The sequence below is a fragment of the Colobus angolensis genome, unplaced genomic scaffold (assembly GCF_000951035.1).
Source record: "Colobus angolensis palliatus isolate OR3802 unplaced genomic scaffold, Cang.pa_1.0 Scaffold370, whole genome shotgun sequence".
Taxonomy (NCBI): Eukaryota; Metazoa; Chordata; class Mammalia; order Primates; family Cercopithecidae; genus Colobus; species Colobus angolensis.
In genome coordinates this window covers 2267197-2288259 of record NW_012117044.1, presented here as the reverse complement: position 1 = coordinate 2288259, position 21063 = coordinate 2267197, and the positions used below count along the sequence as shown (strand labels likewise).

At 42.1% G+C, this 21063-nt stretch overlaps 1 protein-coding gene across 2 annotated transcripts in view; it reads left to right on the top strand.

Moving 5' to 3' along the window:
• The first annotated feature begins 5484 nt into the window (after positions 1-5484).
• The window catches only part of BMS1 (BMS1 ribosome biogenesis factor), a 47505-nt gene continuing 31926 nt past the window's right edge, over positions 5485-21063 (top strand). Inside the window, exons 1-12 of one of the 2 annotated variants that reach the window (XM_011953807.1) lie at positions 5485-6162; positions 7739-7947; positions 8844-9034; positions 10177-10256; positions 13310-13498; positions 14580-14722; positions 15447-15568; positions 15909-16096; positions 16800-16939; positions 18908-19665; positions 19856-19957; positions 20904-21061. In XM_011953807.1, coding sequence (XP_011809197.1) covers positions 7772-7947; positions 8844-9034; positions 10177-10256; positions 13310-13498; positions 14580-14722; positions 15447-15568; positions 15909-16096; positions 16800-16939; positions 18908-19665; positions 19856-19957; positions 20904-21061 — 2247 coding nt within the window. In that variant the 5' untranslated portion in view covers positions 5485-6162; positions 7739-7771. Of the gene's footprint in view, positions 6163-6385; positions 6995-7738; positions 7948-8843; positions 9035-10176; positions 10257-13309; positions 13499-14579; positions 14723-15446; positions 15569-15908; positions 16097-16799; positions 16940-18907; positions 19666-19855; positions 19958-20903; positions 21062-21063 lie in introns of those variants that run through there. The other variant, XM_011953806.1, reaches the window with a different exon arrangement.

The following is a 21063-nucleotide window of genomic DNA, read 5'->3' as shown; positions in this document are numbered from 1 at the left end:
ATGTCCACTCAATGCATGCTTCTCCTAAACATTCTGCCAATTTCTTGTTTCTGCCTGGCTGATTCCCATTCCAAGGATTTCCCTGGTTAGTTACGTGATGCCCTAAGCTCCCACCAGCCCTCTCACCCAGACCCTGCCTCCTACCAGCTCACCCTGTTCCAGCTCAGCTATTGGGAGTTCATTAAGTTGGCTTCTGACTTTTTTGACACACCAACATCCTTCAGTCTGTAGCAATTTCCTTACTTTCTGGCACTACAAGATGCTTCAGGCTCCTCCTATGTATTTGCTACCCTAGCCCTAGACTCAGCCATTTCTCCAAGGAGCTCTGGTTCCTTTTATTGGAGAATGGTTTTAGAAACCAAGATCTGGGAGCTCAGTGTGCACACTAATGCTGGGATGTCATTGCTTTGGGGCATACTAGGCAGAGCTAAGACACACACATGCGCGCACACACACACATTTTGACTCTAATCCAGCACCACAGTGTTCATTCTAGCTTCCCCACCTTGCTCACTGTGACTTCTCTCTCCAACAGTGAGAAATCTGGCTCTCACTATCCATGACTCATTTATTCAACCTTAATATGCAAGTAAAGCCATCTCTGACTTGTTAGTACATACTCCTTGGAAAAACAAATTCACCAACTAGAGTACAATGTTTGTGGACAATTCCTTTTATCCTTAGTCTTTCAGTTTCTAGTCATAATATTACTTTCCAAAGTTACTTAGGCCAGTTTCTTTTTTCTCCACCTGCTCCAGTGACGTTATATCATACATTTATAGTTAAGTTAGGTCATTTGTTACAAGCTGCATTCCATCCTGGTATGCTCCAACATCTTGGCTAATTTTTAAATTTTGCATACATTAAAGTTCCCCCTTCATCGTGTATGGTTCCATGGGTTTGATCAAGATACAGTCATGTAAGTACCTCCTCATTGTGATACAGAACAGTTCCATCCCTTAAAATTCTCCTGTGCATCCTCTATGTAGTTAATCTTTCCTTTTCCTCAGCCCCTGGCAACTGCCAATCTGTTTTCCATCCCTACAGTTTTTTATTTTCTGGAATGTAATATAAACAGAATCTTTTGGGGATGACTTTTTGCTTAGCAAAATGCATTTAAAATCCATCCATGTTATAGTGTGAATCAATAGCTCACTTCTTTTTATTGTCAAATGATTTTCATTGTATGGATACCACAGCGTGTTCATCCATTCATCTGTTGAAAGACATCTCGGTGACTTCACTTTGGGGTAGTTATGCATAAAGCTGCTATACATATTTTTGTGTGAATGTAAGTTTCAAGTCAGTTGGCTAAATAGCTAGGAGTACAGTTTGCCATATTAAAGCTCAGTAAATAGCTACAAAGTAAACACACTCATCAGCTAGCACCAGCAACATAACAGCCCTCACCCAGGGAACAGTTATACATTCCCTCCTCCACAAAAGTCACAATTATCTTTACTTCTGTTGCCACATGTTAATTTTGCCTGGGTTCAAGCTTTGAATGGATCAACTGATATGTTCTTCTTTGTGTCTGGCTTGTTTCGCTAAGTATCCTCTGGGTTGGTGCATGTGGTGGTTATTTTCATTGTTCTATATAGTTCCATTGCAAATATATATTACAGTTTTGTCTTTAGGTTTTTGCTGGGGTTTTTCCCAGTTTGGATAATGCTATGAACATTCCTTTTTTTTTTTTTTTTAGAAGGAGTCTCATTCTGTTGCCAGGCTGGAGTGCAGTGGCGCAATCTCGGCTCACTGCAACCTCCACCTCCCAGTTTCAAGTGATCCTCCTGCCTTGGCCTCTCAAGTAGCTGGGACTACAGGTGCGTGCCACCTCGCCCGGCTAATTTTTTTGTATTTTTAGTAGAGACGGGGTTTCACCACGTTAGCCAGGATGGTTTCGATCTCCTGACCTCGTGATCCGCCCGTCTCGACCTCCCAAAGTGCTGTGATTACAGGCATGAGCCACCACGCCCGGCCAAACATTCTTATGTGCCTTTCTGTATCTACTTCTGTTGCTGGCTCACTGGGTAAGTGCATGCTCAGTAATAATAGACACGCTGAATCATTTCCAAAGCATTTATACCAATTTAAATTACCAATAGTGCCTTATGTTTTAACAGGAGCCCTCTGGCTGCTTCATTGAGAACTGACTGTTCAAGGGCAAAGGTGGGAGCAGGGAGGCCAAGAGAAATGTTTCACAGTCATCCTTGTGTGATTGCTTGGGGCACAGCCCAAAGGGGTAGCAGTGGAAGTAGTGACAAGTGGTTGGATTCTGGTTATACTTCAAAGGTAGAGTCAACAGGAATTTTCTGATGGATTGGAAATTGAGGATAGAAAAAGCACACAGACAAAGGTGTGTGGGAGGCATTTTGACTAATCATCTTTATGGATGGAATTGCCATCAACTGAGATCATAAGACTGCTGAGCAGTTGGTTTGAGAGGGAAGATTCTGAGTTCTGTTTGGCATATCACTTTGGAAATGTCTATTAAATATCCAAATGGATATGTCATGGAGGCAGCTGGAGTTCAGGTTAGAGGTCTGAGTCATTGATAAAACTTTGGGAGTCATTGGCAAATGATAGTGTATTGGTCAGAGTCTAATTAGGAAAGAGAAGCCCCACAGTCATTTGAACAGGAAATGTGTACATAAAGAAGTGTTAATTGCAACAGGGAAGTGGAGTAACCAGGCACAGACTAGTAGGAAGTATAGAAGGAGCAACCACTAGTCTAGGGCTGAGGTAGAGAGCCCAGGAGAGTCCTCTCCTCTTAGTGCACTTCCCCTGCACCTCATCAGAGGAACCCAGTCATGGCCCTCTGCATGTCAGGAGAGTCACTGGTGCTATGTCACTGGAACTTACTAGAAATACTTCTTTAGGTGCTGGGGAAAGGAGCGGTGTCTCAGAAGAGTTACTCTATAACAAAACTGCCTGGAGCTGGAGGGAGGAGTGGGACCTGCTGGGCACTGGCCACTGGCCACTGGGTTTCTGGAGAAGACACCCACCTGCAGGAGCCAGGCCAGGAGCATAGGAGAACCAGGAACAAAGTCTGCTTTCGCCTGCAAGCTCTCTCCATTGCTCTCTACTGACAAAACCTAACATCATGTCTGAAGGAAATACTTAAACGGCCCAGTTCCGTTTTTGCAGAGCAGGCAATGAAGAATGAGTTTATAGCAGAGATGCAATAAATTGATAACTGTATTAGTCCATTCTCTCACTGCCATGAAGAAGTACCTGAGACTAGGCAATTTATAAGAAAAGAGGTTTAATTGGCTCACTATTCTGCAGGCTGCACAGGAAGCATGACAGCTTCTGCGGAGGCCTCAGGAAACTTTCAATCGTGGTGGAAGCTGAAGGAGAAGCAGGCATATCTCACATGGCTGGAGCAGGAGGAAGTGGGGGGCGGGGAGGTGCTACACACTTTTGAACAACCAGATCTTGTGAGAACTCTATCATGAGAACAGCACTAGAGGAATGGTGCTAAACCATTCATGAAGACTCTGCTCCCATGATCCAATCACCTCCCACCAGGCCCCACCTCTAACACTGGGGATTATAATTCCACATGAAATTTGGGCAGGGACAGACCCAAAACATAACAATTACTGATACAGATGGAATATAAAACTGAGACAGAATGAGATCATCCAGGGAATAAGTATAGACACAGAAGAAAAGAAAACTGAAGCCCGAAACCTATGGCCTTGCTCTAATTTAAATAGGTGAGAGCAGGGGAACCAGCAAATGCAGCTGAGAAAGAGCATCCAGGGCTGCAGATGGAGTCCTGCGAGACAAGTGAATCAAAGAGAATAGGAGAGGGGCCAGAGTATGTATTGACCGTTCTTTTGTAAGTTTTGCTGCAAAAGGGAACGTAGAAAAGGTGCAGGTCCTGGTATAGGAAATAGGGTCGAGTAGTTTCTTTGTTTTGAAGATGACAGAAATAGCTGCATGTTGTGTGATGATGAGAAGAGTCCAGTAGAAAGGGAAATACTGTTGATGTTAGAGAAAGGATAGGCTGGCTGGAGTGACACCCTGGAGCAGTAAGAGATGATGGGATTCAGCAGTCCAGTGCAGGATTCTTTGGCTGGACATAGCGGTTGTTCATCCACAGTCACAGGCAGGCAATAGGAGGTAGATGGGTGGAGGTGGAGGTGGGAGTCTGTGGAAGACTTTGACCACTTCTATTCTCTTAGCAAAGCAGGGGGCAAGGAAGGGAGAGGCAGTGGGAAGGATTGAACAGACAGAAGGAAGTGTGAAATACTCACTTGGAACAATGGGAGATTGAATAGACCAGGCAAAGAATGATTAAAGTGAGGACTGCTGGCATGGTCCTGTTTTCCTCCAGCCATGTTTAGTTACATTGTTGTGGCATGGAATAGATGGAGAGCTGGGCTTATCCAGGGCTCCCATCTTACCAAGCAGATAGAAGGTGACAGGGAGGTGCATGAGTTAAGGAGGTGTGCAAGGGATCATTGAGAATGGTTGGCCATGGAGTTTAAGCTGGCTCACTAGAGAGGGCCATAAAGGAAGGAAGAAACAGTAAACAGGTAGTAAGATCTGGATTGGAGGTGCTGGTAAGGTTGCAGGAGTTTTGTTTCAGGGCAGTATAGGGAGTGACCTGGATAGACAGGAGGTGGTGGTCAGAGTGGGATACTGTGGGGGTTGCAGTCCTTGGACCTGACAAGGTCTAAGGTCTGATCATGGAGGGAGGGGGAAACTAAGGTAGGGCAGAGGACTGGAGTGGGCTTCATGAGACCAAAATGACGTTGGAAGGATTATCTACCTGGATACTGAAATCTTCAAGAAGTAAGCGGTGTAGTGTGAAGAAGTTACAATATTCTAAGCTCTTCACAGAAAGAGAAGCATGTGCCACGTAGGTAGCCTCCCTAGTCCAGCACCCAGTATATAGTATATGCGGAGTGAATACCTGGGGGCTGCTGAGGGCAAGAACAAGGTGCCTGTGAGAGGACCTGACACCTGGGGTTCTCGTGACAGGAGTGGGCCTAGTTTTTGGTGTAGAACTGAGCCTTGAATGCACCAGTGGGATCATATTGAAAAGAAACCCTCTAAGACTACAGGAAGATACATCCTCTGACAATGTACGCTCTGTAGGCGTCCCAAGTAGCTGGGCTGGGGATTAGATGGACTCCAAGGCATTTCCTCAGGTGGCAATGGGCGGATCCCTGGGAAGGCAAAGCTGTGCAGGAAAAAAATGGCAAGATGTTCTGTTCCCTCAGAGAAAGCCCTTTCCTGGGAGCAGGGAAGGCGGGGCAGTTGGGGCTTGGTCAGTTTGTCCCTGCCCTCAGGGTTTGTTGGTCCTGGCAAAATAGGGCCTTATTTTATTTATTTTTCTTAGAGACAGCGTCTTGCTCTGTCGCCCAGGCTGGAACGCAGTGGCTCATCTCAGCTCACTGTAAACTCCATCTCCTGGGATCAAGCGATCCTCCCACCTCAGCCTCCAGAGTAGCTGGGACCACAAGCACCACAGGTGCCCGGCACGACGCCGGCTAATTTTTTTTTTTTTTCTTTTTTTAGAGAGAGCGATAGTCTCCCTATGTTGCCCAGGCTTGTCTTGAACTCCTGGGCTCAAGCGATCCTCCCACCTCGGCCTCCCAAAGTGTAGGGATTACAGGCGTGAGACCCCGCGCCCTGCCAAAAGAGGGCTTTAGGGCACCCCAGAACGCGAGATCCCCCTCATCTGTCATCTTTAAAGAGGAGGAAGTGGACTCCAAATCGAGCGATAGTCCATTCGTCCCTGGCACGGTGACTGCCGGGAGGCCAAGACCAAATGCATCTCCTTCCGGCTTTTGCACCACACTAACTAACCGGCGCCAGGCCGCAGAGCCGCCCTGGCCTTCGGCGAGGACTTGGGCGAGCGCGGTGCACGCTGCTCCAGAGTCCCACTGCGGAAGTTGAGGCCGCGGATTCCCAGGGCGTGGTGGAGCAGCTTCGGTAGGCACCCGGACCCGGTGAAACGCACTGCGCGGACTGCGCCTGCGTCCGCACTCAGCTTTTCAGCAGTCTTTCTTCAGGCCCTGAAAGCCGTCCCCACGCTGGTCTCTTTTTCCTGCCTTCTTGTTTCCCTCCGGAGACTCGGCGCGACGGTGAATTTCCGTTTCCGGCGGTGTCCATGCTGAGTTGAGTCGCCGCAGTTGCCAGCAGGTTCAGTACAGCGGGCTGGGGTAGGCGGCGGTGGGGTCGCTGGTTCTGGGGCACTGGGAAGATCACGCGTCGTGCGCGTGGGAAGGTCCTTCCCTGGTCCTCTGGGTCATCTTTGCTCCCGAGGAGCGGCATATTTCTTATCTGCCGGAGGTGTCCTGTGGTAGTTGGGAGAGTGACCGGATGAATCCCTACAGAGAACCCGGACAGGGAGGGAAGGTGGCTGGGAGACGTAGTTTCCTGGCGACGTGGTCTCGGCAGGCGACTTAGACCTGAGCCGGATCTGTTGACCCGAAATTGTGCTTTTCCCACCGAAGAAGGACAGGGAAAGAAACATTAGTACAAGTTCCGAACTAAAATATAGCAGAGAAGAAACATAATCAATGAAATCACACAGCTCTTCAGATTCAAAGCGTTCCTAGCGCCTAGCTCTCCTCACTCCCGGCCAGTGTTCTTGACATTATGGTGATATATAAAGACTTTCTGTTTCCGCTGGTGTGTGGGTCTGTGGGAAGCCTCTGACTTACCTCCGTGCTCCAGTAGCACTCTGCGCAGCCTTCCAATGTCGCCCTTATTGCCTGGCGCGGAAGATACTAGTTTGGATTTCCTCTGCAAGTCAGGCCATAGCTGTATCCATTTACTGGCACAGTGCCTAGCACATCATAGACAGACAAAATATTTATTAAACAGAATGAATACAGTACCTTAATTGAATGAAATGGCATCCTGCTCCCCCCTTTTTTTTTATCAAGCTGTCAGATTTTATGCAGCCCGATTTCCTAAAAAAAACCTCACTAATTCAGTGATTACCAATTTATTAGCCACAGATTCCCAGGTAACTCAGAAATCACTGGAAGGGTCTCTGTAAGTTCATGGGGTCTCCAGGTATCATCTAGAACCAGTCCTATCTCACAAGTTAATAATTGACAAGTTAATTATATATTGTCTGTTGTACTCTATAAAATGTGCTAAGATATTGCTATTTCTCAAATGTATGTAAGTAAGTGGTAATTTAGGAGTTTCACAGAGTCAACAGGTACTAAAAGTAATACTGCGATCATACTGTAAGTTCATAAAAACGTTTTACATTTTTTATTAAAATTTAAGTTTTAGTTTAAGTTGGGAAACCACTTCATTACTCCAGTTGATACCTAGGTCTGAGCTGTCTGGTGTGGTAGCCACATGTGACTTTAGAGTTAGAATGAAATTAATTAAAAATTCATTTTTTCAGTTTCCCTAAGTATATTGTAAGTAACCACATGTGGCTGATGGCTAAATGGCTGAAAAATACAGATATAGAATATTTCTATCCTTGCAGAAATAGATACTGCTGATGTTGACACTTAAGATGAATAAAAAGTAACAACAATAAAATGTAACTTTAGGAGAGGTAACTCATCTAATTTATAGCATAACAGAAATGAAATTGGCAATGGTTAAGCAATTTCTACCCTTGTTCAGTAAATAAATACATCATCTCTTCATAAAGAAATAAATGAAATTTACTGTTTTTCCCTGGGTATTGCCTGGATTGTAAAATGCTTCTCCCACCTCTTTACCCCAACCTTCTTCCTTGTAGGTTAGAGTTACTTGTTATTGGCAAATAGCCACAATGGAGACTAAGGACCAGAAAAAACACAGAAAGAAAAACAGTGGGCCCAAAGCTGAAAAGAAAAAGAGGCGGCATCTGCAAGATCTCCAGCTAGGAGACGAGGAAGATGCCCGGAAGAGAAATCCCAAAGCTTTTGCAGTTCAGTCTGCTGTGCGGATGGCTCGATCCTTTCACAGGTATGTTAGGGTACAGTCTGGTCGTTCTTCCATTGATTCTTTTTAAATAGTAGGAGCCTCTCACAGGTGACATTTGGATTCATGAGTCTAGTCCAGCTCCAAAGGACATGGAGATGCGTGGTGTGTGGCTTTCACTAAAACGTGAGAAGCTTTCCCATAGAAGCTGCCTTGCCTCCAGCATCTGCATACTGGTTGGTGTTTATTGCCCAAGATGCAAGAATTTATAGAATTTATTTATTCCTAAATTGTAAACTGTTTCTATGGTGATAAGTGTGCTTTTCCCCCCAGGTATGTTTTATATAGTTGTAATATAAAATACAAAAATTACAGTATTTAATACTAACGTAGCTTTATTTAGTGTGTCCTTGTGATATGCCTAGCGGTATACTTTAAACATTATTCAACTAAATGCTTCCAGCAGCCTTACCAGAGTAGGAATCATTCTTGTCCTCATTTTATGGGTAAGAAAACTGAGGTCAAGAGAACAAGTTACCTCCAATCATGTAACCATTAAGTAGGAGAGCCAAATTTAACTCCAGAGCCTCTGCTCTGTTATGATGCACTGCTTCGGTATTTACCTTTTGGTTTTTTAAAAAAACTATTAAAATCACTCTTAAAACGGTCAGATAATTTAAGGAGTGTTTAATTTTCAGCTCTCTATGCTATTGAAGTCGTCTTGTTACATCTTTATTGAACAGCAGTTACTTGGATGGGGCCAGAAGTTAACAAGTTAATAACTGACAAGTTAATTATGTATTGTCTGTTGTCCTCTCAATAAAATGTGCTAAAGTACTCATATATATGAATGTACTAAAAAAGTCTACTTTCAAAGTTGATACCTTTTACTCCATTTTGAAAGTGAGTTTACTATTTATTTATATATTTTTAATGAATAGGACTCAGGATTTGAAGACAAAAAAGCATCATATTCCAGTGGTTGATCGAACTCCACTGGAGCCCCCACCAATAGTGGTAGTGGTGATGGGGCCTCCAAAAGTTGGAAAGAGCACTTTGATACAATGCCTCATTCGGAACTTCACCCGGCAGAAGCTGACCGAGATCAGAGGCCCTGTGACGATTGTGTCAGGTAGGAGAGGCCGCCACAAACGCAGAGTTGGCGTGGCTGTTGTCATCTGAGGGACATGCATGCGTTTGTTGTTTTCTTGAGCGGAACATGTTAAATATTGTCATATCATGTTACCTCTCTTATACTTTTGCTAAGTTGGCTATAGCTTCAGAAAAGGGTAAGTTCCCGGAGATAAGTATGTAATAATGTTCACATTGAAAATGTGCACATGCTTGCCTTATGAAGCCACATTCTGGTGGAAGTGCGAGTGTTCTCTTTTTCCTATGAGAATTGTCTGCTTTGGGAGATGGTGACCTTTCCAAGTTTGAGGGAAAATGAAACAAACTTCCAGTGGTAGAATGGGAAGGTGCAGTCTGAAATCTCTTGTCATTGCAATAGTATAGTTGGATTGAGGCTTTTCTTTATCTTTGGAACATCCATATTTTCTTTTCCCTTTTTTGAGACAGAGTCTTACTCTGTGGCACAGGCTGGAGTGCAGTGGTGTGATTACATGATTACAGCTCACTGCAGCCTCAGCCTCCCAAGTTCAAGCAATCCTCCTACCTTAGCCTCCTGAGTAGTGTATGCCACCACGCCTGGCTAATTTTTCTTTTTTTTCCCTTTTTTTTTTTTTGGAGAGATGGGGTTTCCCCATGTGGCCCAGGCTGGTCTCAAAACTCCTGGGCTCAAGGGATCCACCTGCCTTGGCCTCCCACTGCATCCAGCCCATATTTTCTTGACCATTTTCTTTTTACCTTAATTTAGAAATAATTATTGTTATGAATATTCTGTTGCATTATGTTTGAAGATGTTTGTAGCTACAGTGGGAATACGGGAAGTTTTGATAGAGGTAAAGACTTTGGCCTGCAGTTGAACAGCAGGATCATGGTTATCATGGAGCCTGTACAGTCAGAATTTTCCCTGTTTGAGCACTTTTATTCATCTGGGTAGACTTTTGATGTTATTTAAATTTAGAACACAGTAAGAAAAACAGAATGGAATTTATTTTATTTTACCAGTTTTTGCCTATAAAAACGAACTTCTGGTACACTCCTGTAAACTTATATGATGTTTTACTGGATGCAGTTAAAAAATGAAAGTTAGAGTTGATGCTCAGAGTTTTTTCAGGGTTTAAAGTTAAATTTTCATCTTTTCACTTATAGGTAAAAAGCGCAGACTCACCATTATTGAATGCGGGTGTGATATTAACATGATGATTGATCTGGCTAAAGTAGCAGATCTGGTAAGTCAGCAGGGGCAGCCTGGGGTGCTGATGGAGACTTACAACATCGTGATAGGTTATTTATCCCGTGATGAAGGGAAGAGAGTCCTATGATTATTAAAGGAATCATGGTCATCATCAGTGATACAGTAGATATGATTGAATTGATAATAATTATGGTAATAAATGTTGTTATATTAATAATAAAAATGGAATATGCACAATGAAATGTATTCCAAAATCTAAAAGCAAATCACAGGATGGAGAAAACCTTTAATGAACACAACTAATAAGAGCTCATTAATATGTATACATGTATACGTACAAATATATCATAGTAAGTACCATTTTTTCTTGGACTCTTCCTGGCACTGTGCTAACTGCTTTCTACAAATTTAGCTTACATAAATCCTTGATGCACCCTTGAGGTGAGTAGTTATTATCTGTAGTTTACATAAGATGAAATAGAGCCTCCCAGCAGTTAAATAACTTGTGTGAAGATGGGACCCTTGTTCCTGATGGTTCCAGAACCTTCATCCTTAATGATAATGCTAAAGTAAGTACATGAATTGCCCTGAAGAAGTGGTCAGAGTTAGCAATAAAAAATCTAGGCAGTACTCAGTGTATGGAAAATGTACACACTCTTGCATTTATGGAAATGATAATGTTCACTATTCTGGTATTCTATTAACTTATGTTTTAAATTAGCAAAAATAAAAACAAAATAGCAAAAAAGTAAGCCATATTGATTAGGAAGTGTGGGGTGAGAGATACCTTGGTTTTTTTTAGACAGCTGTTTGGTGACAAAGAGCTACAGATTTTATACTTTGGCCCAGGAATACTCCTAAAATATAAAGTAAAAAGTAATACAGATTTTAAAGTTGTGCCCTTGTAATGTCAGAAAACTAAATAACATTCAAATTTTGAACATGTAATGCTACTATTAGTAAAAATAAGTTATTATTAATGTAGTGTAAGCTTACTAAATCTTATGTACTTGAAATGATCAAAATAGTTCATAGAAGTCATTTGTTTCTCTTTTATGTAAAATGTAGCAAGTTTCTAATATTAAAGACATACATATTAAGAGATGCCTTTAATTTTATTTTTAATTATTATGGATACATAATAGTTATACATATTTATGGGGTACATGTGGTATTTGATAGAAGCATACAATATGTGATGATCAAATCAGGGTAATTAGGATATCCATCACCTCAAACATTTATCATTTATTTGTGTTAGGAACATTTCAGTTTCATTCTTGTAGTTATTCTGAATTATATAATAAATTATAGTCCACCCTATTGTGCTGTTGGACACCAGAATTTATTCTGTCTAACTGTATTTTTGTACCTGTTAACCTTTCCCTCTTTGTTCCTCCCTCCCTGCTCGCCTTCCCAGCCTCTTATCCATCATTGAGAGAGATGCCTATTATGTAATCTTTTAAAGATTTTTCAAAAGGAACACACACATTTGGTAAAGTACTCTAACTGTAATGCAGGATACACACAATGTGCATTTTTCTTTTTCCTTGGTATAACAGCTGGTCTCTCAGATCCCTGCAGAGCAGTATCCTTCTAGATACATATAAACACACATACCACCCTTTAAAAACACAAATGGTAGCTTATTTTACACACTGTTCTATGCTTTGCTTTTTTCATATAATGTATCTTGGAGGTATATAATAAGTACGTACTGTAACTCTGCCTCCTTTTTAATATAATATTCCATTTTATGGAGGCACCATAATTTATTTAGCCTAGCTTATGTTGATTGCTCTGCTGTGGGTTGTCAAAGCCTCCTGTGTACAGCAAAGGCACACACAATACGTGAATTTGGGTGTGTACGTGCATGTGTAGATTAGGGGAGTAACACTGGCTTAGATGACAAAGACTGGCAGCTGAGGGACTGTTTGTTCCCCGTTATTCCTGACCCTACAACCAGCTGCTTGCCCCCTGGCATTCTGTGGCATTAAATGTAGTGTGAGGATATTCCGCCTGTCCTTTGAGCTGGTCCAATGTTGCTGGAAAGCTGTGCTTGCTGCCTCAGTCCACAGTGGCAGCTGTGCTTTCTCACAAGCGCACCTTCATATATTCTGTGGTTTTGGATTTTGAATGTTTCCTAGTTTAATCAAAGATGGGCATTTCTGTTTCCATTTTTTTTGTTGTTGTTATTTTTAGTTATCTATGCAAAAATAAAAACAGAAATGTTTTTAATACTTAAACTAGAAGTTTCCAGGAATCAATTCTGAAATTATTTTGCATCTTTGAAGCATCTTAAAAGTTAAAAATTGGTCTCATCTGCTTATATTTTCTTATAGACTACCATTCATCATAATCTTACTGTTTTTTGATCTAATTCTAAAATGGCAGCTATTTAAAAAAAATTTCTTAGAAATTGAGTTATCCAAATTAGCATATAAGATAGAGGTTTCCATTGCATACTTCTCAGCGAAAAACAGATTTCTTTTTTCTATGAGGAGATTGAAAGAAGAGATTGGTTTTCTGTACATATTTAATATATTTCATTGATTATCACTTTCTTCCCATTCTTTGGATGTCAGAGACCTGTTATTTGGCTTTAAAATACCTCACAGAAAACTTGATTTCTTTAAATTAGAATTTCTTAGGCAAGGGCCAGGTGAGACCCAGCCTTTTCTGAGTTACTTCTCATACATTAAAATTCTTGTAATGGAAGTTTGCATCCTAGTGGACATCGTCTTATAGTTGGCTTTTAGAGCAAGTCAGAGGGTGGTGGTTTCTCTGTCTGGGTGATGCCTATGTAGTTATTTGATTTAGTCTGGAGTGCGACTTTTCTGTTGAGGGCCAGATTGTAAATATTTTTGGCTTTGTGGGCCATGTCTCTTGCAGTTACTTAGCTCTGCAGTTGTAGTGCACAGGCAGCCATAGACAAGATGTGAGTGAATTAATGTGGCTATGTTCCAATAAAACTTTAGTTACAAACACAGGTGATGGGCGGGATTTTGCCCGTGGCCAATTGCCAACCCCTAGTGTAAGTGGTCTGTTTTGGTAGTTTCTTTGAAAAATGGTGTGTTCTGCTTTTAGGTACTGATGCTTATAGATGCCAGCTTTGGGTTTGAAATGGAAACATTTGAGTTTCTAAACATCTGTCAAGTACATGGCTTTCCTAAAATTATGGGAGTTCTCACCCACCTCGACTCCTTCAAGCATAATAAGCAACTGAAGAAGACAAAGAAGCGATTAAAACACAGGTTCTGGACAGAAGTTTACCCGGTAAGAGGAGAAATGACTGTTGGATACTAGCAGTATAATCCTTTTAAAATAGACTGAAGAGGCCGGGCGCAGTGGCTAACAATTTTAATCCCAGCACTTTGCAAGGCAGAGGCGGTCGGATCACTTGAGCCTAGAGTTTTGAGCTCAGGGCAACATGACCAAGCCCCATCTGTACTAAAAATGCAAAAATTAGCCGAGTGTGGTTGCGCGCACCTGTAATCCCGGCTACTCAGGAGGCTGAGAAGTGAGAATTGCTTGAACCTAGGAGGCAGAGGGTGCAGTGAGCTGAGATCACGCCACTGCACTCCAGCCTGGGTAACAGAGTGAGACTCTTATCTCAAAAGAAAAGTAAAATTACTGAAGAGACATTACTAAACGTCTCTCTAGGATTCGCCTCCTGAATTCCGTTTGTGTATGTTCACAGTCCCTGGCCTCCTGAATTCCTTTGTGTGTGTGTGTTCACAGTCTATGGCCTGCTGAATTCCTTTGTGTGTGTGTTCAGCCTCTGGCCTGCTGAATGCTTTTGTGTGTGTGTGTTCACAGTCTATGGCCTGCTGAATTCCTTTGTGTATGTGTTCAGTCTCTGGCCTGCTGAATTCCTTTGTGTGTGTGTTCAGTCTTCTGGAAGGTTTCCCTCAAGAGAGTGCTTGTTCTGGGCTTCTTGGTGTATCTCATTTGTCTCTGTACCTGCTGCGCCAGGCAGTGTCTGGCTGTTTTGGGGTCAGGATTTTATATAATAGAATACATCAGAAATTTCTCCTAGTTACAGGACCAGGCACTGCCCCTTCCTTTCTATACTGTTCTGGTCCATCAGCCACAGAACCGTTTCTGTGCTCAGACGCCTCACCTCCCTCTCCTCACCATTACTTAGATGGATGCCCCGGCTCAACTGCAGAGCAGTCTGCCTCTGTGGGGTTCTAATAAGTCCTGAAAGAAGCCAACAAGCCTGGAAGCCTCAGGACGGTGACTTTGCTGGAAGTCTCCCTTCTTAGGATTGCTTCTTGTTTAGAACTTTTATTTTGTTGCAGTATTGATGAGAATTTAATTGAAATTTAATTTTTAATTTTGCTCTAATGTTTAGGGTGCCAAGCTGTTCTACCTTTCTGGAATGGTGCATGGAGAATATCAAAACCAAGAAATCCACAATCTGGGCCGTTTTATTACAGTTATGAAGTTTAGGCCTCTCACATGGCAAACTTCTCACCCTTATATCCTGGCAGACAGGTAAAACATGATTGTAAACTGTTGCTTCCTGGGCCATATATTTCAAAGCTAAAAAGGCTAGAAAAAGAACAGTGATAGGATTCATTTTGTGCTGATTTGAATAGTGGAGATAGAAGTGTAGTTGATGGAAAATGTCTACTTATATCATTGCTCAAAGATGCTGTGCCTTTGGGAGTAAATTAATTATGAGATGTTTAGGAAAATGGGAGGACTTGGAAGCATTTAAGGCTACAGAGTGTGGCCCCATCCTACGTTCAGCCTCGGTTTTGAGTGATGCCGCCTTCGTGCCCGAGTGCTTGAGTCCTTCGTGTGTGCCTTCAGTTTCCTTCCTTTGTGCTCTTCCTTGTGGTTTTCTCAGCCTGGAATACCCTTTTCCCACCTGCCAGAATCCAAGCCACAGTAAAAATCCCAAAGCACAGGCCTGTCCTCTTCCAGAAAGGGATTTTCTGAATATGTTCTTCACTCTTCCCCGACCCCAGGTGGACATCATCTCTCTGTCTGGTGTCTTCTGGAATGAAAATGTCACTTTCAGCCTAGAGACACAGTTGTGTGCCTACCCCTTTTCCGCTGCTGGACGGTGAACGGTGCTTCCTTATTTCTGCATTTTCTAGTTTTCTAAATGATGTGCTTAGTGGACAATAGTGTGATGAGTCATTGACACCTGAAAGGAGGTATAGGAACTTTGGCATTCATTTCTGCTGCATGATTGAGTTTATTTTTCTAGGATGGAAGATTTGACAAACCCAGAGGATATCCGAACAAACATCAAATGTGACCGGAAGGTGTCACTTTATGGTTATTTAAGAGGAGCACACTTGAAAAATAAAAGCCAAATTCACATGCCAGGTATTCTCTTGTTGTAGAACATACTAGAATTACACATAGGATTCTTGGGATGACCTCATTTCTCAGGAAAACTGAAAAATGACCAAACAAGGGAAGATGGCCTTGCTGGAGGCTTTTAAAGTAACCCAGCTATGTGCAGGCCTGCAAAGGTGTTACCGAATCCCCTCTTCTCTGACCTCTTGTCTTGTAGCTAGCGGGCCACTGTTCCAGTGTGGCACAATGCCCTTCTTTAGTGTCATGGGTTAAGCCCTTGGACTATGGTTCGTTTTTAACCCCCAGTCAACAGTAGATACTTCTGACTTCTTGTCAGCTGAAGCCTGCTTTTGGTCCTGTCTTCCAGGGGTAGGAGATTTTGCTGTGAGTGACATCAGTTTCCTCCCAGACCCTTGTGCTCTTCCTGAACAACAAAAGAAGCGCTGTTTAAATGAGAAGGAGAAGCTGGTTTATGCGCCTCTTTCTGGAGTTGGGGGTGTGCTGTATGACAAAGACGCTGTCTATGTTGACCTTGGTGGCAGCCATGGTTTTCAGGTATCAGTGAGATGGGAGTCATTTCTCTGAACTCTCATTATTCTTTCTGAATCTATTTTTTAATCACAAAAAATAATGTAGTCAGCTTTTATTTATTGAAGATTTTTCTTTTGTACTTATAATAAAGGCCCAAATGCATATTGTAAATATATAGGATAAGAAGAATACTTTTTTTCCATTGTACCAAGCAGAAGAGTCCTGTCCATTCCTCCTTGATCCACGGCCCCAGCGCAGGCATTGCTGCCATGTGGTGCCTGCACGGCCCATCCCCGTTTGTACAAAATCAGTGTGCTTTTCAGCTCTCATTGGTCTTTTTCTCATTCACAATGGTCTCCTCATTCTGTATTTTAAAGTGGATTTCAAATATTTATTTCTTAGTTCTGAAGTGGAATTTTATTGGGTTAAAATCAGGGTTATTTTAAAATGTTAGAAAAGCTAGCATTGTTGTAGCATTGGAGCTGAGGTTTTTTTAGCTAGGTGTTTAGGTTATCAGGTTATATACTCCCTGAACTTTGGAAAAGTTTAATGGACATGGGGATCCATTTCAAGCTTTGTTGTAAGGATTTTCTTCTCTGCTTTTTGAGGCATTAAGAAAGGTTCTTAGGAAATGTGTCTAAGATAATTTTGAGAAACTGAGTGAAACCAGTGTCTCTCCAGGATGTTTGTGCTTTTTTCACGTGCTCTTTCTTGGTGATCTTGACAGGACGAGGTGGGGCCCACCCATGAACTGGTCCAGAGTCTCATCTCTACCTACTCCACCATTGATGCCAAGATGGCTTCAAGTCGAGTGACACTGTTTTCTGATTCCAAGCCACTTGGGTCAGAGGATATAGATAATCAAGGGTAAGTCTGCTTTTTTTCTATTTTTAATAAAAAGATGTATTACAGAAGATCATATCACCCGTAATTCAGCCATCATAACACATTTTGGTGGGATTCATTCTATGTTGTTTTGTTTTTCTTTGTGTGTGCATGTGTCTCTCAGGGCTCTTCACTTACCTGACATTACAGGGAGTCTTTTCTTGAAATAAAATACAGGATGCATTTTTCAGCAGACCCCAAATATTCCTCAAATACCACGCCATCTTCCATAGGTTGCCTTTTGTGTTTTAAGAGACGTGAGGCCACTTGGCTTTCTTTTGGTGGGCAAAACACTAGAGCAGAGTCAAGGAGTTTGTGCCTGTCCAGAAGCCACATGCCTTGTCTCTGAAAGTTTTATTTAGATTATGCTGTATTATCTCCCGTGGGTAGGTTTCCATGGATGTATGTCTTATGTGAATTATTTTTCAGTCTGGGTTGGGAATTTGTATACCTTTATACATGGTCAATGTTTGCAAAACAATGGCTTTGTTGTATTGATTGATGACTCCCAGTAAAATTTATCTGAAAATTTTGAGATTATCTAGTTAGTAATTTGTTACAATATGCATAAACTACCTAGCAGAATGCCTGACAGATACGAAGTGTTCACCGAAAGATCACTCCTTTATAATGAGGTTACTAGCGATTTTCATTTTTGCATATCCTTCTAGTCATCTTTGTCTACAAGAATACTCTGTTCTAATATAGTTACAGTTAAAATACATAACTTTATTTCTATATTCTGAGCATTTCCTTTTTCTATACAGTCTTTATGTAGTCACCATTTTGTTATTATTGGTGTATTCTTTTTTGTGTGTGTGACAAGATCTTACTTTGTCTCCCAGGCTAGAGTGCAATGGTATGATCTGGGCTCACTTCAGCCTTGAACTCCCAGGCTCAAGTGGTCCTCCCGCTTCAGCCCCCCAAGTAGCTGGGACTACATGAGTGCGCCACCACTCCAAGCTAATTTTTTTTTTTTCTAGAGATTAGGTCTCACTGTGTTTCCCAGGCTGGTCTCGAGCTCCTGGGCCCAAGCAATCCTCCTGCCTTGGCTTCACAAAGTCCTGGGATTACAGATGTGAGCCACTATGCCTGGCCTATTATTGCTGTATTCTAACTTATCCATCTCTTTTGGTGTGATTTTCAGTTTTTTCAAATTTATGTTTCCATAATTTTATATATCTTGCTACATTAAATAGCTTCATACAGTTTTCTTTTATACTGTGATTTTAGCCTCCTGATGATTCTTCTCTACCAATTATGGCAATGGTGACTTAAAATGTATGTTCTTCCTCTGTCATTCCTCCTACATTTGTTAGCTGGCATTTTTAACAAAGAGCTTTCACTTCTCCCCTTTATTTCCGTATCACTGCTGACTAATGCACTTGCGTTTTGTTCCATGGGTTATTTTCCATCACTATCATTATTCTTCCTGATGCCTATGCTGTCCCAGATTTGGCCGCAGGAGCCTTCAGCCTGTCTCCTGTGTCCTTTCAACTGTCTCTGTTAGTCTTTGAGCATTTCTTCCTTTCTGACAGAACAAGAGGATCCAGGCTCATGTTGCCCTTTTCCTGCCTTGGGCCTGGACTCGGCCATTTCTCTTAAGGATCACGTATTTTTAGCTTAGAAATTAATCAGCTTTCAAAAAAATCTACAAAACACTAACTTCCCTTTTGAGCAATTTTTTTCTAAAATTAGGTTTTTGTTTTTTAAGGGTTATTCGTTTATTCTCTCTCTAAGTTTTTTGAAGTGTGGTGTTAGGGAACCATGCCCGAGTTTGCTTATTAATTCTTCCATTGTTTATCAGATCATTTTTCCCTATGCTATGTCATCTTAAACAATTCCTTGACATTTTCTGTTTCTTTGTATTTTTCATTGACTGTATTGCCATTTCTAGATTAGCTGATTAATGTACAAATTGAATTATTTTGTATTTCCTTGGTAATACAGGCTATTGATGCCAAAGGAGGAAAAACAAATGGACTTAAAAACTGGGCGAATGCGTCGGAAAGCCATTTTTGGAGATGAAGATGAATCTGGAGATAGTGATGAAGAAGATAATGAAATGTCCGAAGATGACGAGTTGGAAAACGGCTCTAGTGACGAGGAAGCAGAAGAGGAGGAAAATGCTGAGATGACTGATCAGTATATGGCTGGTAAAGGCGTCAAACGACGGAAACTTGAAGAGTTGGAAGAAGACAGTGAAATGGATTTGCCAGCATTTGCTGACAGTGACGATGACCTTGAGAGGAGCTCAGCGGAAGAAGGGGAAGCAGAGGAAGCTGATGAAAGCAGTGAAGAAGAGGACTGCACTGCAGGAGAGAGGGGCATTTCAGAATCAAAGGCTGTTGGAGAAGGTAGTAAAGCAGGGCTGTCGCCAGCTAATCGCCAGAGTGACCATGTGAATCTGGAGAAGTCTTTGCTGATGAAGAAAGCAGCTCTCCTCACTTCCGATTCTGGGCATTGCACAGCTGAAGAGGCGTTTGCGTCTGAAGATGAATCTGAAGAAAGCTCCTCACTCAGTGCAGAGGAAGAGGACTCAGAAAATGAAGAGGCTATTAGAAAAAAGCTTTCAAAGCCTTCTCAAGTGAGCAGTGGTCAGAAACTGGGGCCAAGGAACTTAATTGATGAGACCAGTGATATAGAAGATTTACTCAAAGAGGAAGAAGATTACAAGGAAGAAAATAATGATTCCAAAGAAACCTCAGGTAAGCTTAAATTTAGTTGGTTGCTGCTATGAACTTGGCTGTCGAAATGGTACCCAATGGAATGTCTCCATTTGGGGGTCTGTTGATTCTGTGATTTTGTTAACTGTGGAAATGCTGCATTGTGGCTGGATCTTGAGGGAGGGGAGGCATGTAAACAAGCCTAACTGGAGGTTGGCATTGGTTGTTTCAGGTGCCCTCAAGTGGAAGGAAGACCTTTCCAGAAAGGCAGCCGAGGCCTTTCTGAGGCAGCAGCAAGCAGCTCCAAACCTCCGAAAGCTTATTTATGGGACAGGTAAAGAATTCTGGTTCAGAGCTGGAAATGTCTTAGTTTCTCTGAATATTTAGATGAGGGAATTGGTTGGAGGATTGGGCTGGTATTGTTGACATCCATAATTGCTGTCCATGACATTTCATGTTTGACAGATGTCTCTAATCATCAGCTTATGAGGACTACACATTGGTCTCATAAAGTAGATTTAATGGGTTTGCTGTAAAACTTGATGCAAATGCTGTCCATTGCATTATGTTGTGTTCCCTATTTAAAAGTCCTTCATGAGAATTTTTTTGTAGATTAGTGCCAAAAAAATATTTCTGCCCATAAAAATATTTACTTTTTTCCTTTCTGAGAATTAGAACACTGTATAACACATTTTATTCTCCCTTTTGCCCTTGTCCTCTGATTTTATGCTTTACTAAACTTACCTATATATTCTTTCTGGTAGAACTAATGCAAAAATAAATATATAGTGATGAACTTTACATTGTGCTCCCTGGTTACTGCATGGTGAGATCAAGGCCACATGGTGAGACTTTTGGGCTCAGCCCAGTGAATTGGGAAGGTTGCTGTATACTGTTTTTCATTCAGGTTTTGTCTAGGTACTCTTAGTGATGAGAGGCTCAACACTCTTTAGCACTCTTCTTTAGTAATCTAAAGCTCAGCCTTTAAATGTCCCTTCCCTCCCTCCACCGCCAATATTCTCACTCCTCGGCCTCTTAGCTGCTGCTGTGCAGGAGCGCAGGAGCCCCACACATGTAGAGCAATAGCTTCCTGGCTCTCTTAACTTGTGACCGCCCTGCCCTCTCAATGCCTAACTCATATGTGGCTATTGCCATACCCATCACAGACAGAGGCCCTCAGTTCCTGAGTTCGAAGACTCATGGCCTAACTGGTTAAAAACGATAGGTCTTCTAGGGCTGTGGTTTTTGTTCTCACTTTTCTACCATGGTGTCCTCTTTAGTGGCAGAAGATAATGAAGAAGAAGATGGAGATATCCGAGAAGAGCTTGGAGGGTTGTTTCGTGTCAACCAGCCTGACAGAGAGTGTAAGCATAAGGCTGACTCTTTGGACTGTTCCAGATTTCTTGTGGAGGCCCCCCATGACTGGGATTTAGAGGAGGT